At 39.6% G+C, this 14383-nt stretch overlaps 1 protein-coding gene across 1 annotated transcript in view; it reads left to right on the top strand.

Annotated features, from left to right (window-relative positions):
* USP34 (ubiquitin specific peptidase 34) overlaps positions 1–14383 on the top strand; it is a 196897-nt gene that overhangs the window by 118847 nt on the left and 63667 nt on the right. Inside the window, 7 exon segments of the mRNA XM_038751121.1 lie at positions 2106–2195; positions 3632–3727; positions 4544–4626; positions 10294–10448; positions 11826–11939; positions 13419–13518; positions 13678–13837. Of these exon segments, the coding sequence (XP_038607049.1) occupies positions 2106–2195; positions 3632–3727; positions 4544–4626; positions 10294–10448; positions 11826–11939; positions 13419–13518; positions 13678–13837 (798 nt within the window).

Here is a 14383-nt window from a genome sequence, read left to right as displayed (position 1 = left end):
TGGGCTGTTTAATACCACATATTAAATACCACATATTTAATTGGTATTTAAATACCACATATTAATACCACATATTAGTACTTCATTTCTTTTCCCAGGACTTAAGGAGCCTGTTATATATGTTATTTGTACATTCAGTTGTATAGATATTTCATCTTGTTATATTTGCACTACTTCCTGTTTTCTCTTTGTTTTCTTCCCATTTGTTATCAAGGTTTTAATGTTCACCGCCATAGATTATAAGGTTAAGCTCCTGGAGGGCTGTGTTCGTGGCTTGCTCCTGTTGGACACTCAATAATAATAATAATAATAATAATTGTGATATTTGTTAAGCATTTACTATGTGCCAAGCACTGTTCTAAGCACTGGGATAGATACAAGGTAATTGGGGTGGACACAGTCCCTGTCCCACACAGGGCTCACAGTCCTAACCCCCATTTTACTGATGTGGTAACTCCGGCACAGAGAAGTGAAGTGACTTGCCCAGGGTCACACAGCAGACAAGTGGTAGAGCCAGGATTTGAACCCATGCCCGCTGACTCCCAAGCCTGGGCTCGAGCCACTAGGCCATGCTGCTTCAAGCACTTAGAACAGTACCTCTGTAATGGATAATGGAGGGTGCTATTTCTTTTTTATTCTCCAAATTTAGTTTGTGAGTCCATTTTAGGTATACCTAACTGAAAGTATTGATATTCCATGTCCCCCTAGAACAGTGCTTTGCACATAGTAAGCGCTTAATAAATGCCATTATTATTGTTATTATTGTGGGCTCCTTCAAAACAGGTTTAGGTCATACTTCGCACACATGTAGCAATCTATTCACGTCGTGTTTCTTTAATTTCGTACTCACAAGTTGGCACCAGTGTGCTTCCGCTAATTCAGCCCCATATGGTTCGTATTTACAAAGGGCAAGTACCTTATTTACTTGTATAATTGTCTCCACTGCATAATTCACTCTCACTGATTTTTGAGGAAATAAAAGCTTATTTTTGTAAGCAGCTATACCAGCAGGCACTGGATTCTAAGAAGAGGAGAAGAATGCTTGGGGTGGGAGTTTCTTCATGGTGTCATACCCGGGGTAGAAATGGGAGCACGGAGGGGGAAGTAATTCATTGATTGCTTATTTTATCACTTGGGAAAATGTAATAGAAATAACAGACTGGCCTCAGTTGCCTTTTTACTTTTTTCTTCCTTCTCTGCTCCATTTCTTTATCCTCCTGCTCCTCTCACTCCTACCCCTCCCCTGTTCTGGGGTTGCCAAAAAAAGAGGGCAATTATGTGAGTAAATATGGTATATCTCTTTCATTTGAGCAATTAGAATAGATTTCTCTAGACCAGATCTTTGTTGACATTTGGACAGAATGTAAATTTGGCTTTTGGAAACTGAAGCACACAGACTAAAACCGTATTCCGTATGTGTGAGAAATGAATGATAGTGCCAGGTGTTTATTTAAGACCATTGAGAAGTGCCTACTTTGTGCCAAGCAGTATACTAAGCTCTGGGAAAAGGTGCAAGGATATCATTGCCATAAAGGCTCCGGCGCACAGGGGGCCTGCAGTCTAAAAGGGAGACTCGCAGAAAAAGAACCAAAGAGGTAATTCAGTAAACACATTGATTTTTCAACAGCAACATAGACGGAAGCAGTAGCTCATCACTGTAGGGAAAGGAGCAGTCCTTAGGTTCCTCGCCACCCCAGCCCGGGCCTTCCTTGATTCTGTTTTCAGTCAATCGGTGGTATTTATTGAGTCGGTTAGACCCATTCCTTGCCCGCACCGAGCTTGCAGTCTAGAGGGGGAGACATTTATTTATATATTTAAAGAATAGATTATGGATATGTACATAATCGAAATTATCCTAGTCTTCTAAGAGTTAGAGATCAGGCATTGGCTCACCCTACTTCTGAGGGGATAGATTCCCCGCGGGGCTGGGGAGGAGGTAGGCGTCCTGGTCCTCCAACTCTGCCCCCACCAGCCGAGCCTGACTTCTTCACTCCCTGTTCCTGGAGGATGGTGGTCTTTAAGTCTCTTGTGTGTTATTTGTACTCTTGGAATCTCTGCAGATCACCGCAATCAAAGACAAAACGCGTTTTCCCTCTCATTTTCAGATCAGTAGTGGTTTCACTGCGTCTTCTTCCAAAATTGTTTGGTACCTTTCAGCAATTTGGGAGCAGTTATGATACACACTGGATAACAATGTAAGTACATTTTGACAGTGAAACCTGGTGTGGTTCAGAAAATAGGTAATGAAACACAATTTTTTCCTAGAGTAGCCATATCCACTGATGGGTTCAGAGACCCACCAGTGAATTCACCAGTTTCTTGATTTCCACCCTAGCAGTTCAGATGAATCTCCTCCTACCTGCCGTTGCTGTCTCTGCTAGTAGGGCTTCTAACTGACTACGAAGTATTAAAAGAAGTATTAAAAGATATTCCTCCCACTGGTGCAACCCCAAGTCCTGTCATGGGGAAGGTCCCACCAGCCAAAAGCTGCTGTTGTGGAATTGAGGCCGATATCAGCGGCTCACAAATGTGGCTGAAAGCACTGAGGATCCTAAGGGGCGTGAAGGAGGGCAGAACAGGACGGTCTCTGAAAAAAGCAGCTCCTCTCGGAAGATCTGTGGTGTAGAGCCGCTCTGTCCACAGTCTCCCCTCGGTAACGCATCTCCACTTGTCTCCTTCCCCCAGGACTATGAGTGTTTTCATTTAGAAAACCCTCAGAATCCCTTGAAACTGGTCTTAACTTCAAAGCAGTAATGTGAACTTGAAAATGCAGTTTAAGGCTAATGGTTTTTGGTGGGCATGGCCACCTTGGACAGCCTGGCTCAGCCCTTGTCCAGGTCAGTATAGAAATCCTCAAAATCCAGCTCAAATTTGTGTGGATTAATGTTAGCGCCTTTGTGACCTTGCGCAAGTTTGTGAAGTGAGGGCTTCAGTGTGATTCTAAATGGACTAGCATCATCATCATTTTAAAATAACGTGTCTTTCTAGCAGTAGGAAGAGCAATTCGTAGGATGTGAAGACTGAATTATATATTAACTTGTGTAATGGTGACAATGTTTTCCCAGTTTTTAACTTGGAAAAAAATGACAGGCATATTGGATTGGAAAATGGGGATTACAAAAATTCACAAGGCTGGGTTTTGCCAGTTATATTGGTGGCAAGCATTATAAGCTACTATTTAAGGTAGGAATGCAAATTATTTAACTTGGGAGTCCTAACTGCTTCTGTTAAGCCAATTTTTTGCTATTAAACAATTTGCTCTTGTTATTGCCAAGAACTGTGGACCTTTGTTCCTTGGAAGCCATATTTCCTTCCTCCTGTTTCTATACTTGCTCTTTTCCCTGGAGGGGTGACCGCAAAAATGCATTGTCTTGCGTAGATTAAGTAACAGATCCACAGGTTGTAGCCTCTTTCAGACTCTACACACTGATGTGGTATTGGAAATATGACATTAAAGAAAGTTGGAATGATTCTCGGCTTCATAAGTTGAAGGAAGATCAGCCTGGTTCCCTTGGTTGCAAGCAATGAGTAGGATGTGCAAATTTGTGATAGTTTCTGTGTGGACATTTTCACAACTTATTTATACCAGGTAGCTAAAAGCACTATTCTTTTTCTCTTACTATTGTGTCAGGTGGGCAGAAAAAGAATTAAACATGATGAAGCTCTTCTTTGATAATTTGGTACACTACATTCAAGCTGTAAGGGAAGGACGACATAAACACGCCCTGTAAGTAGACAACAGAGCTCCAGTCAGTGGAGTCAGGCTTTCGAGTTTTTCTCCTCTTTTTCTGTGCAAGTTTATCATTTGTAGACGAGGGAGTGGTCACCCAGAGCATCCCTCTTTCTCTAGATAGGACTCCGCACAAACCAGTCCGAGCAGATGGACCCCTATGTGGTAGAGAAACACTTTTAGAGGGAAAATCTCAACTTCCCTTAGTAACCCATTCCTCATTTATCGTGTAATTGTATTTGGAAATTGTTATGTAATGTCATTTTTATTACGAATGACTTTCAGCCTCCAAACGCCAGACTTGTTTGGAAATTGATTGTAAAATGATTGATTTACTTTTAGTTGATATAGAAATGGTATTGTCAGTACATAGCCGAAATGAGCAATAAGTTCATCTAGATTTTACCTCTGATATGAGGTATTTAGGGTGAGATTTTGTAGAGGAATAATAGGTCAGTGGTTTAGAGAAGACAAGAAAAAATAGTTTTTACCATTTATGATTTATATATGAACACTACCATTTTAGCTTAAACTTAGGACCGCTTCACTTATTCAGATACTTTGAGCCCTTTGAGTTATCCACACACCTTTCCCCATCTTCTCCCCCCCAGTTTTCTGAACCATATAACCTACTAATTGTAAGATAATACGTCAATTTATTTTGCATTCTAGCTAATTAATATAAAATAATAAATGCTAAGAGAAGAAAAGAGAAGTGTGGTTGTCATGTTTATACTTTGTCACTATATTAGGGAAATAGTCCATAAAAAGTGAATCCTAAGTAACTTGTTTTAATGAATTTTAAAAATTTAGGTACAGCCACAGTGCAGAGGTTCAAGTTCGACTTCAATTTTTGACATGCGTCTTCTCAACTCTGGGATCACCAGATCATTTCAGTGAGTCTTTATTTTGTCATCAGTTTTGCTTCAGTTATAGTAAAATGACTCTGCCTTTCAGCTCCCTTATTTGTTTAAATTAGCACGCATGCATGTTATAAAATATATTCTCAAAGGGGTAATTTAAATGTCTTCCATTTTTGTTTGAACAATTATTCAGTGATTATTTCAGTTTAAAGATTCTCGTTCCGGAGCTGTAAATTGTAGTGTAGCAATATTTTGGGATAATCAATTCATGAAAATAAAATTCTTAAGGCATCTGTTAAAGAAGAAGTTCTTACATTTTTTCTTAACTGGAAGCATTTCACTCAGGTAAGAGTTACAACGTGCACACTTGAGAAATGTCTTGTCTTGGTAGAGCAAGGAGTGTATCCATAATAGCTGAAACCTAGAAGATGTTTTTTGGACCTTTTTTGGATTGATCAGTAGGGAGAAAGTTGACTGTTGTACTTGTAGCTTTTCTTTCCTTTCATCCCTCTCTCCTTCCCTGTTTCCTCTACGGGTCTAGCTTTCACCCTTTGCCCTTCTTTTCCACAATCTGCTTACTTGCTATTCCCGGACTTCTTTCCCTCTGGGCTTTTAGCCGTAGGTTAGCTCTCCCCACTATAATTTCCATACCTCACCTTTTCCTCCTTCCCTTCCCAATAATGCATGTGGGCATAGAGCATAGTCCATAAGCTAAGCATATAGGATTCTCTGAGAATGGGAATAAGGGATTCCACCTCTGCCTGAGATGGGGGAAGCAACGTGGCTTGGAAGTCAGAAGCACCTGGGTTCAAATCCCGACTCCGCCACTTGTCTTCTATGTGACCTTGGGCAAAGTCACTTCACTTCTCTGTGCCTCAGCTACCTCATCTGTAAAATGGGGACTGAGACTGTGAGCCCTATGTGGGACCGGGACTGCGTCGAACCTGATTAGCTTGTATCTACCCCAGTGCGTAGAACAGTGCTTGACACATAGTAAACGCTTAACAAATACCATCGTCATCATTATTGTTATGAGGGGAAAGTAGTTTTGCCTGTTTTCCTCTTTGACCTTCATGTTCATCACTTGTCTCTGGGCGAGCAGGGCATTCCTACTTAATGAAATCATGCAGGGAAGAAACTGTGTTGGTGCTTTTGAAATCTCCAGCTTATAATGTGAATTGTTTTAGACTGTGAGCCCACTGTTGGGTAGGAACTGTCTCTATATGTTGCCAACTTGTACTTCCCAAGCACTTAGTACAGTGCTCTGCACACAGTAAGTGCTCAATAAATACGATTGATTGATTGATTGATTTTAGACTTTTAGACTGTGAGCCCACTGTTGGGTAGGGACTGTCTCTATGTGTTGCCAATTTGTACTTCCCAAGCGCTTAGTACAGTGCTCTGCACATAGTAAGCGCTCAATAAATACTATTGATTGATTTGACTCCTAAGTCCCCAAACCTAAATTCGGGTGAAACATTTAGGGTTCTTAAAATCAGGGTATTTCATTCCCAGGTAATTCGTAGAGGTTTTTGTTTTTTCTGGTTGAACTTTCCATCTGTTGAGGAAAGTTCAAACATTTAAACCATGCTTAACTTTCAGCTTTTATAAAAAGAGAAACTTGGAAATCATGCCATCATTTGTGTACCTAAATTTTCAAAAGTTGATGTGCTGGAAAGGATCAATGATGAAATCAGGAACTAATAAGGAAGAAATGCTTTTACTCAGCAGGATGCTAAAGATTTGAGGTATTATTTGGGAAGATCTGTAACTTAGAGTGTAACTTGTTTACAGCAACACTCAAGGGGCTGAGAAATTGAGTTCACTATATCTGACTGTCATTCAAACTGTGGTAAATATAGTAGCTTCATAGAAGTGCTGACATAGGCTCAAAAATCTGAAGCTAAAAATTTCTGCCAGGCATACTTGGAGGATGAGAAGCAGAATCCAATTTGGAGCAGAATCCAGTAGCATAGGGACCCATCGTAAGGTTTTTGAAATCTCTGGTCTGGAAACCTCAGTTGTGGAGAAGGGGTTTCAACACGGTTCTTGCCTCTCTAACCTGGCCCCATTCTCCAGCAGTGTTGGCTCCCCTCTGTTGTTCCAGGGCTGCTCGTGTCAAAAACTAAGAGAATACAATTGGCTCAATATATTCATTCATTGACTCGTATTTATTGAGCGCTTACTGTGTGCAGAGCACTGTACTAAGCACTTGGAAAATGCAACTTGACAACAGATAGATGAACAAGGATCAACGTCAGCAATATATGATGAACAAGGATCCACTGGATGTTTGATGTGGGCTTAGTATTCAGAATGATAAGGATTTAGAACTCCTGTCCTGTACCATCGTCCTTCCCCAAAAGTCTTCCACTTCTCTCTTAAGGCATGAAGGGAGGAAGAGGATCATCATCATCATCATCAATCATATTTATTGAGCGCTTACTATGTGCAGAGCACTGTACTAAGCGCTTGGGAAGTACAGATTGGCAACCTATAGAGACAGTCCCTACCCAACAGTGGGCTCACAGTCTAAAAGGGGGAGACAGAGAACAAAACCAAACATACTAATAAAATAAAATACATAGGATCATAACTGGAGTCTTCTGGGGCTACTTTTGATTCCTGGCCAAACAGCTGCTTCCTTGGGTCATTAAGAATCCTTACCCTTTTTTCATTTTCTGAAGATTCCTGTTCCTATTGGGATTTAACTCTTGCAAGTCTTCTGCAGATTTGGGAGAATGGGCCTTGTTCAAACACGTAGTGAAGGCCTCGGCAGATGATAGAAAGGCAGCTACTTCCATTCCAGGAGCAGTCAAGCACAAACTTGACTTCAGAATCCAAGCTCTAGGTCTGAGGAGCTGAGATGAGCACCTCAGAAACTGCTGTCTTGTGACAAATCCCCTCAGAGCATGGACGTTGTAAGAGCATGGAATGGGAAAAATTACTATTCCTTGCTGGAAAAGACTGGGAAAGCAAAAGAAAGAATCTCTGGTGGTTTATGTGGAGGAGAAGAGACAGGAATGGGAGATGTTGCCACATAATAATAATAATGGTATTTTTTAAGCGCTATGTGCCAAGCACTGTTCTAAGCATTGGGGTAGATACAAGGTAATCAGTTTGTCCCATGTGGGGCTCACAGTCTTAATCCCCATTTTACAAATGAGGTAACTGAGGCACAGATTAGTGCAGACAAGTGGCGGAACCGGGATTAGAACCTACATCCTCTGACTGTGCCATGCTGCTTCTCACCAAGACACGCTGCTTCTCACATGAGTGGAGAGACTCGAAAACAGAGGGCAAGACAGTGCTAGTATGCCAGTTGACAGATGAGGAAAGCGTGGCTCACTGTTATACATAAGTGATCCGATTTGTGAAATTCTAACTTGTTCACTGCTGAAATTGGCAACTCCTCTGTCTAGTGGGAGAGTTTTTCTCCCTTTCCTTCTAACTGCAGCTCATTCAGATTTACCATGTGTTGGGGCTTGTGCTTTACTCTTCAAGTAGGAGTTGAAGTTGTCAAAGCTAGTAGAATCATTTTCTTGGTGAGTTGTGAATAGAGTGCTGTAATTGAAATAAAATAGCATTCAATCTTAAGGGAAATGTCTCGGGACCAAAAGGTATGTGAAGCTATAACCAACATCCCAGCTTAAATGAGCTCATTATAACCAAATTGTACTATGCTTAAAGAAAGTGAGACATATCTCACGAGGCCTTGGAATTAAGAGCTAGGATTGTTCAGAGGGAAAATGTGAGGCAAGGTATATGGCAAAGGGAATATTTACTGTTATCCCCTTTCCTCAGCTCAAGATGATCACTCATTATTCTAGGAGATAGTCTCTCCTGCTGTCATATGTGTATTAATAAGGTATCCAGGAATTGTAGGTTAAGATTTAGGGTTATTTTTTCAAATGGTATTTTTTAAGCTCTTACCATGTACCAGACACCATTCTAAGAACTGAGGTAGATACAGGCTAATCAGGTTTGACACAGTACATGTCCCACATGGAGCTCCGTCTTAATCCCCATTTTACAGATGAGATGACTGAGGCACAGAGAAGGAAGTGACTTTCCCAAGGTCACACGACAGGCAAGTAGTAGAGCTGGGATTAGAACCCAGGCCCTTCCGATGCCCAGACCTGTGCTGTCTCCACTAGGCCCCACTGCTTCTCTACTCTTGAAGTTGAGCATATTTACTTTGGGTATAAGGTTAAATTTAGTTTTTATTCACTTTTAGTGAATTGGTAATTATTCACTTATTCACTAACACTTTATTCATTAGATTTGTTTAATTAATGGCAACAGACTTCTGGGCAAATGAATAAATTATACATAAGACTAGGTTAACAGATTAAATCCAGATAATGGAACACCTCTTTTTTCAAGAGCTCAAATAACCATAGACACATTCTCATCCGTCCTTTAAGCAGCCAGCCATCAAATGTGTAGTGGGGTGCCTTGTCTTATTCCATTTTTAGAAGCTGAGAAACAAGGCATGGTGGGGTGAATAGGTTTTCCTGAAGTTCTTTAAGGGATCAGCTGAAAAGGTTGAATTAGAAGTCCAACCTAGACAGATGCTCTTCTTTGAAGGATAAAATATAAAATTTTAGACCCACGGCCCTTAACTAGAAGAAAATTGCAGATAAAATGATATTTTATTCCATTTATTGATCCACAGGCAATTATTCTGTCCAGAAGGGGAAGGGAAATAGTTAACCTATTCAGGAAGCCTAGTATCTCGTCTTCTCTGAGAATAAATCCTTCTAGTCTGTAAGTTCTTTGTGGGTAGGGAACATGTCAAGCAAATACTAGTATTATTATTATCGGTCTTTTTAAATATAATTTTCTGTGGTATTCCTAAGCACTTTGTGCGAGGCACAGTAGTACTAAGCTATGGGGTAGATACAAGCAAATCAGGTTGGAGTCCATATCCTACATGGGCTCAAAGTCTTAATCCTCATTTTACAGATGAGGTAACTGAGGCCCAAACAAAGTGACTTACCCACAGTCACACAGCAGACAAGGCGGGTTTAGAATCCAGGTCCTTCTGACTCCTGGGCCTGTGCTCTAATCCACTAGACCAGGCAGCTTTAATGTTACTCTGTTGTATTGAACTCTCCCAAGCACTTAGTACTCTGTCCAGAGTAACTGTTCAATAAATACCATTGATCAATTGATTGATCTAATGATGGATTAATTGACTGAATAGTTTATCCAACTGCAGTGTTAGTATGTGCCCTGCTAAGCATTGCAGTCTTCACAAGACTTGGTGTAAAGTTTTGGAAATTAGACGCAGTCATTATAAAAACATGTCTAAATACATGGTGCCTGGGAGGGAAGCAATTTTTCCAGATGTTAAATGATAGCATCTTGGGTTTTCGTTCATAAATTAAGTGCTTTAAAATAATTTAACATAAGGAAATAATGTTGGATGTTGGATAAAATATTGATGCCTCTTGAATGTTTTAGTTATTTTGGCATTGCAAAAGATAGGGTAAATTTTGCTCAATACAAACAAGGTGCATTCTGAAAACATCATGTTCATGAAAAATGTGTAAATTATAGTAATAATACAGACGAACTGCTTAGTCATATAAATAGGAGACACTACTATGTTTTTTTTTAATTTAGGCTATTTAGTAGGAGGCATTTGTGAGTGTTCAACATTTCGAAGATATTTACATTTGTTTGTGCATATAGGGTTGAGTTTAGAGCAAGTCGACATTTTATGGCACTGTTTAGTAGAAGATTCTGAGTGTTATGATGATGCACTACACTGGTTTTTAAATCAAGTTCGAAGTAAAGATCAGCATGCTATGGGAATGGAAACATATAAACATCTTTTCCTGGAAAAGGTAAGTAAAAATTATTTTTTTCAATATTGATAAAGTCCTAAAGCTCCTTGATTTCAGTGTGAATAATATGCATGTACACACACTCTCTCTCTTCCTTGTACATCATATTTCTCTCCCAATCGATTCCTTTTTTGTTCCCACTGTCTTTTTCATGTATATCTTTACTACTGAGAGTTGAGTGTCCAAGTGACTGTTTAACCAAATCGAAGGTAGATCGAAGAATCCAAAAGAACTGCTTGAATTACCGAACAAGTGTTTGGACCTGATATGACAAATGCCCCCTTGGTTATCTTTATTCATTTTTTCCCATCTAGATCTGAAGAAATTCTGGAGTATTCTTTTCCCCCATACCTTGTTCTTTAACATGTACTTGCTAAGTTTCACTTATTAATTTTCAGACAAAAATGGGTAGATCTACTGGATGTATCTTGCACTCTCGCGGGTGATTTTATCTTGCCTGAACAGTGCTTAAAGAATGAATTTTTAACAAGCATTAGCAGAAATGTCTGTGTATCCAGCAAAGATAGAGTAAGGTTTTTAGGAAGCCCTGAATTCCCTCAAAATGATCCTGGCATTGGGCAGGTGGTTTCCACTTAGCAGTATTGGAGCGTGGATTTAGTTGTTGAGGCATGAGATTGGCAGAGGACAAGCCAACTCTTTACCTCTGAACTCTTAGCGTATCTAATGGACTACATGAGGCTAGGGTTAAGGGGTTCTGTTTGGGCGCCCTGTTACTTTATGTCCATCCACTTCCCCCACAGGCCTGATGAGGCTAAAAAGCACAAATGTCTGGCAGCCTGCCATTGGAGACCTAGCCCTAGCCCACTTTTTTTCTTGTCCGAGCCTTCCCTCAGTTTTCGACCTCACCATCTTCTCACTCCTGAGCGTTCTTCTGCTTTTTTAGCCCTTCACTTCTTTTCCCGCAGTACATAACACAACTCTCTTTTTATGGCCTTTTAGTTGGCCACATATTTTTCCAAAGGCCAGTGTTCACTCCAACATAAAAACCGGCCCAGCCTCTCTTCTGTTGTGACTTCACCTGATCTTGAAGCTTTCATGTGGTCTAGTCTGGTCTCTCCTATGGTGGCTTAAATCCTTCAGGTGAATAAACTTAGGCAAGATAAGTTAGATGCTTTTGGAAAAATGACACAGTCAGAGTAAGTATCATCCAGCACATACTGGTTCAGTGAACACTGCCTTCCTTTTCTTTTTATGTTGTACACTCCTTTTCCAACTTCATTTCTTCAGTGGTGATGTTCCCTGATGGTGTACAATGTCTTTGAAAGGGAACTTTGAACAGGTTACCTGCATATTTTGCTAAATGAAAAGGAATTACTCACTTTGATTCTCATACTAAAATAACTTTGATTTATTTAGATGCCGCAGTTAAAACCTGAGACCATCAGTATGACTGGTCTAAACCTATTTCAGCATCTCTGCAATTTGGCTCGACTAGCTACTAGTGCCTATGACGGTGGCTCAAACTCTGAGGTAGGGGTTGAGATATGTTTTTTCAGTGGGTTGTTAGGATGTCTTTATTCAGTGATGTTCATTTTGAATATTATTCCAGACACTGAAACATTGTTGCCCCTATATTTGACCAAAAAAAAAAAATGTGAAGCCATTTAGTAACTTACGTTTGGCCCCCATTTAGCCCATAATTTATTTTGATACACTGAATAAATTTTAAGCTCCCTGAAAAATTCGTAATTACATATCAGTTTCTAAAATTTAGGAGTTATATTTTGGAAGAAAACTGTACCCAGAATATTATTTTTGGAATCACAAAAATTTTATCTGATTATTATTATATAACAGTATTTATTAAGCATTTGCTCTAGGCCAGGCACTGTAAAAATGCTGGGGTAGCTACAGGTCTTATTGGGCTGGTCACAGTCCATGTCCCACATGGGGCTCACTGTTCTTAACTCCCATTTTAAAGATGCGGTAACTGAGGCCCAGAAAAGTTGTGACTTCCCCAAGGTCACACAGCACACAAGTGATGGAGCTTGGATTAGAACCCAGGTCCTTCTCCCTCCCAGGCCTGTGCTCTATCCACCTAGCCACGATGCTCCTAATTGTAGAAACTCGCATTTTCTGGATTGTTTACTACAACTTGCCCATAATAATCATTTTTGATACAGGTAGGATGCAGCTATTTCTCAAAAAACATTTTTTGAATATGAATGTTTAATATTGTATTAGTTTGCAAAGTGCTTCCTCCAGAAATATTTTTCTCAGTTAATTTGCATTCAGAATTTTCCTGAAATTGGGAGAAAAGATGCAGAAAAATCTATGGGAAACTTCCCAGTTTTTTGTGGTGTTTGAACAGTAAGCAAGTATAGAATAATATTTTCAACATCAATTTGGGCCTGCTTATTAATTTTAAAGAGATTCATTGAAAATGTAAAATTGTATAGTTTGTACATTGAACAACCCCTTTAAAATTATTGACTAAACATGCACATTCAGTTTTTAACCAACTAGCTAATTTTAACTTATGTAATGACGTCAGTACATAGACAAAGAAAATTAATTTCAATATATTGAGCTTAAATAAGTTTGTGTCACTTAACCCTAAAACAGCTTATTCACTTGTTCTTTAAAGGTCCTTTCAATGTGTTCTCCTTTAACTTTTATTAACTGATAATATTCATAACAGTTGACTTGAATGGAAGTAATGACTTTGATTTGTCCAGAATTGTTGGTGTACCTCTTTAACACAGGCTAGGCAATCGAGAGGTTCTGCTGATAATCCTTTCCTATTAATATTTTAAAGCGACATATTCATGTTATAAGCTTTAATAAGTACTTTGGCTGTTTTGAATTCAAAGTTTTCCACTTTGGAATTCTTCGAAGTGTACTAAAACAGTGATAATTTATTAGGAGATACTCTGGTGACCCAAGTACCATTTGAATTTTGTTGATTTGTCAGTAAAACATACTAAGATGACTGCATTTTCCCAATAGCTCTGTGGAATGGACCAGTTCTGGGGCATTGCTTTAAGAGCACAGTCCGGCGATGTCAGCCGAGCAGCAATTCAGTATATCAACTCCTACTATATTAATGGTAAGTATACTATATTAATGGTAAGTATTTTTAGCAGCATTTGAAATACTCCGTTAAGCTAGCCATGGATTTTTTTTTTTTCACTTTTTGGGTATTGTTAACCGAAACTAATTCTTAAGAATCTTAAACCAAACTTTGGTGTACGTTTCTGGATTTCAGGAAAGACAGGTTTGGAGAAAGAGCAGGAGTTTATTAGCAAATGCATGGAAAGTCTTATGATAGCATCCAGTAATCTTGAACAGGATTCTCACTCAAGTCTCACCATAATTGAAAGAGGGCTTCTTATGCTGAAAACACATCTGGAAGCTTTTAGAAGAAGGTAAGAAGATTTCTGTTTGAGAAGATTTTACTGTTTCCTTTTTTATCATTTTTTAAAGTAACCATTTGTAAAACCAGAGGAAAAAAAGAGGCTTTTAAGTTGGGTTGCAAAGATGGGAAACGTGGACATGTTCTATTAGCCCAAGGTCACACAACAGACAAGTGGTGGAGGTGGGATTAGAACCCAGGTCCTCTGACTCCCAGGCTTGTGTTCTTCCCACTAGGCCACTGCTGCTGGCTGGATAAACTATTGATCTGTTAGAGCAGCTCTGCTACTTGTCTGCTGTATGACCTTGGACAAGTCGTTTAACTTCTCTGGGCCTCATCTGTAAAATGGGGATTAAGTCCATCAGCCCCATGAGGGCCAGGGACTGTATCCAACATGATGAGCTTGTGTCTACCCCAGCACTTAGGACAGTGCCTGGCACAAAGTAAGCACTTGACAAGTTCTATTTCAAAATAAAAAAAAGTATTCTCTCTTCGACAGGAACACCATAGAACTGTAGGCATAACAGCCACAATGAGAAGTACTTGTTAAGCAGTGGGG

Source organism: Tachyglossus aculeatus, chromosome 9, assembly GCF_015852505.1.
Source record: "Tachyglossus aculeatus isolate mTacAcu1 chromosome 9, mTacAcu1.pri, whole genome shotgun sequence".
Lineage (NCBI taxonomy): Eukaryota > Metazoa > Chordata > Mammalia > Monotremata > Tachyglossidae > Tachyglossus > Tachyglossus aculeatus.
The sequence above is the reverse complement of the archived record's forward strand: the minus strand, read 5'-3'. Positions and strand labels throughout refer to the sequence as shown.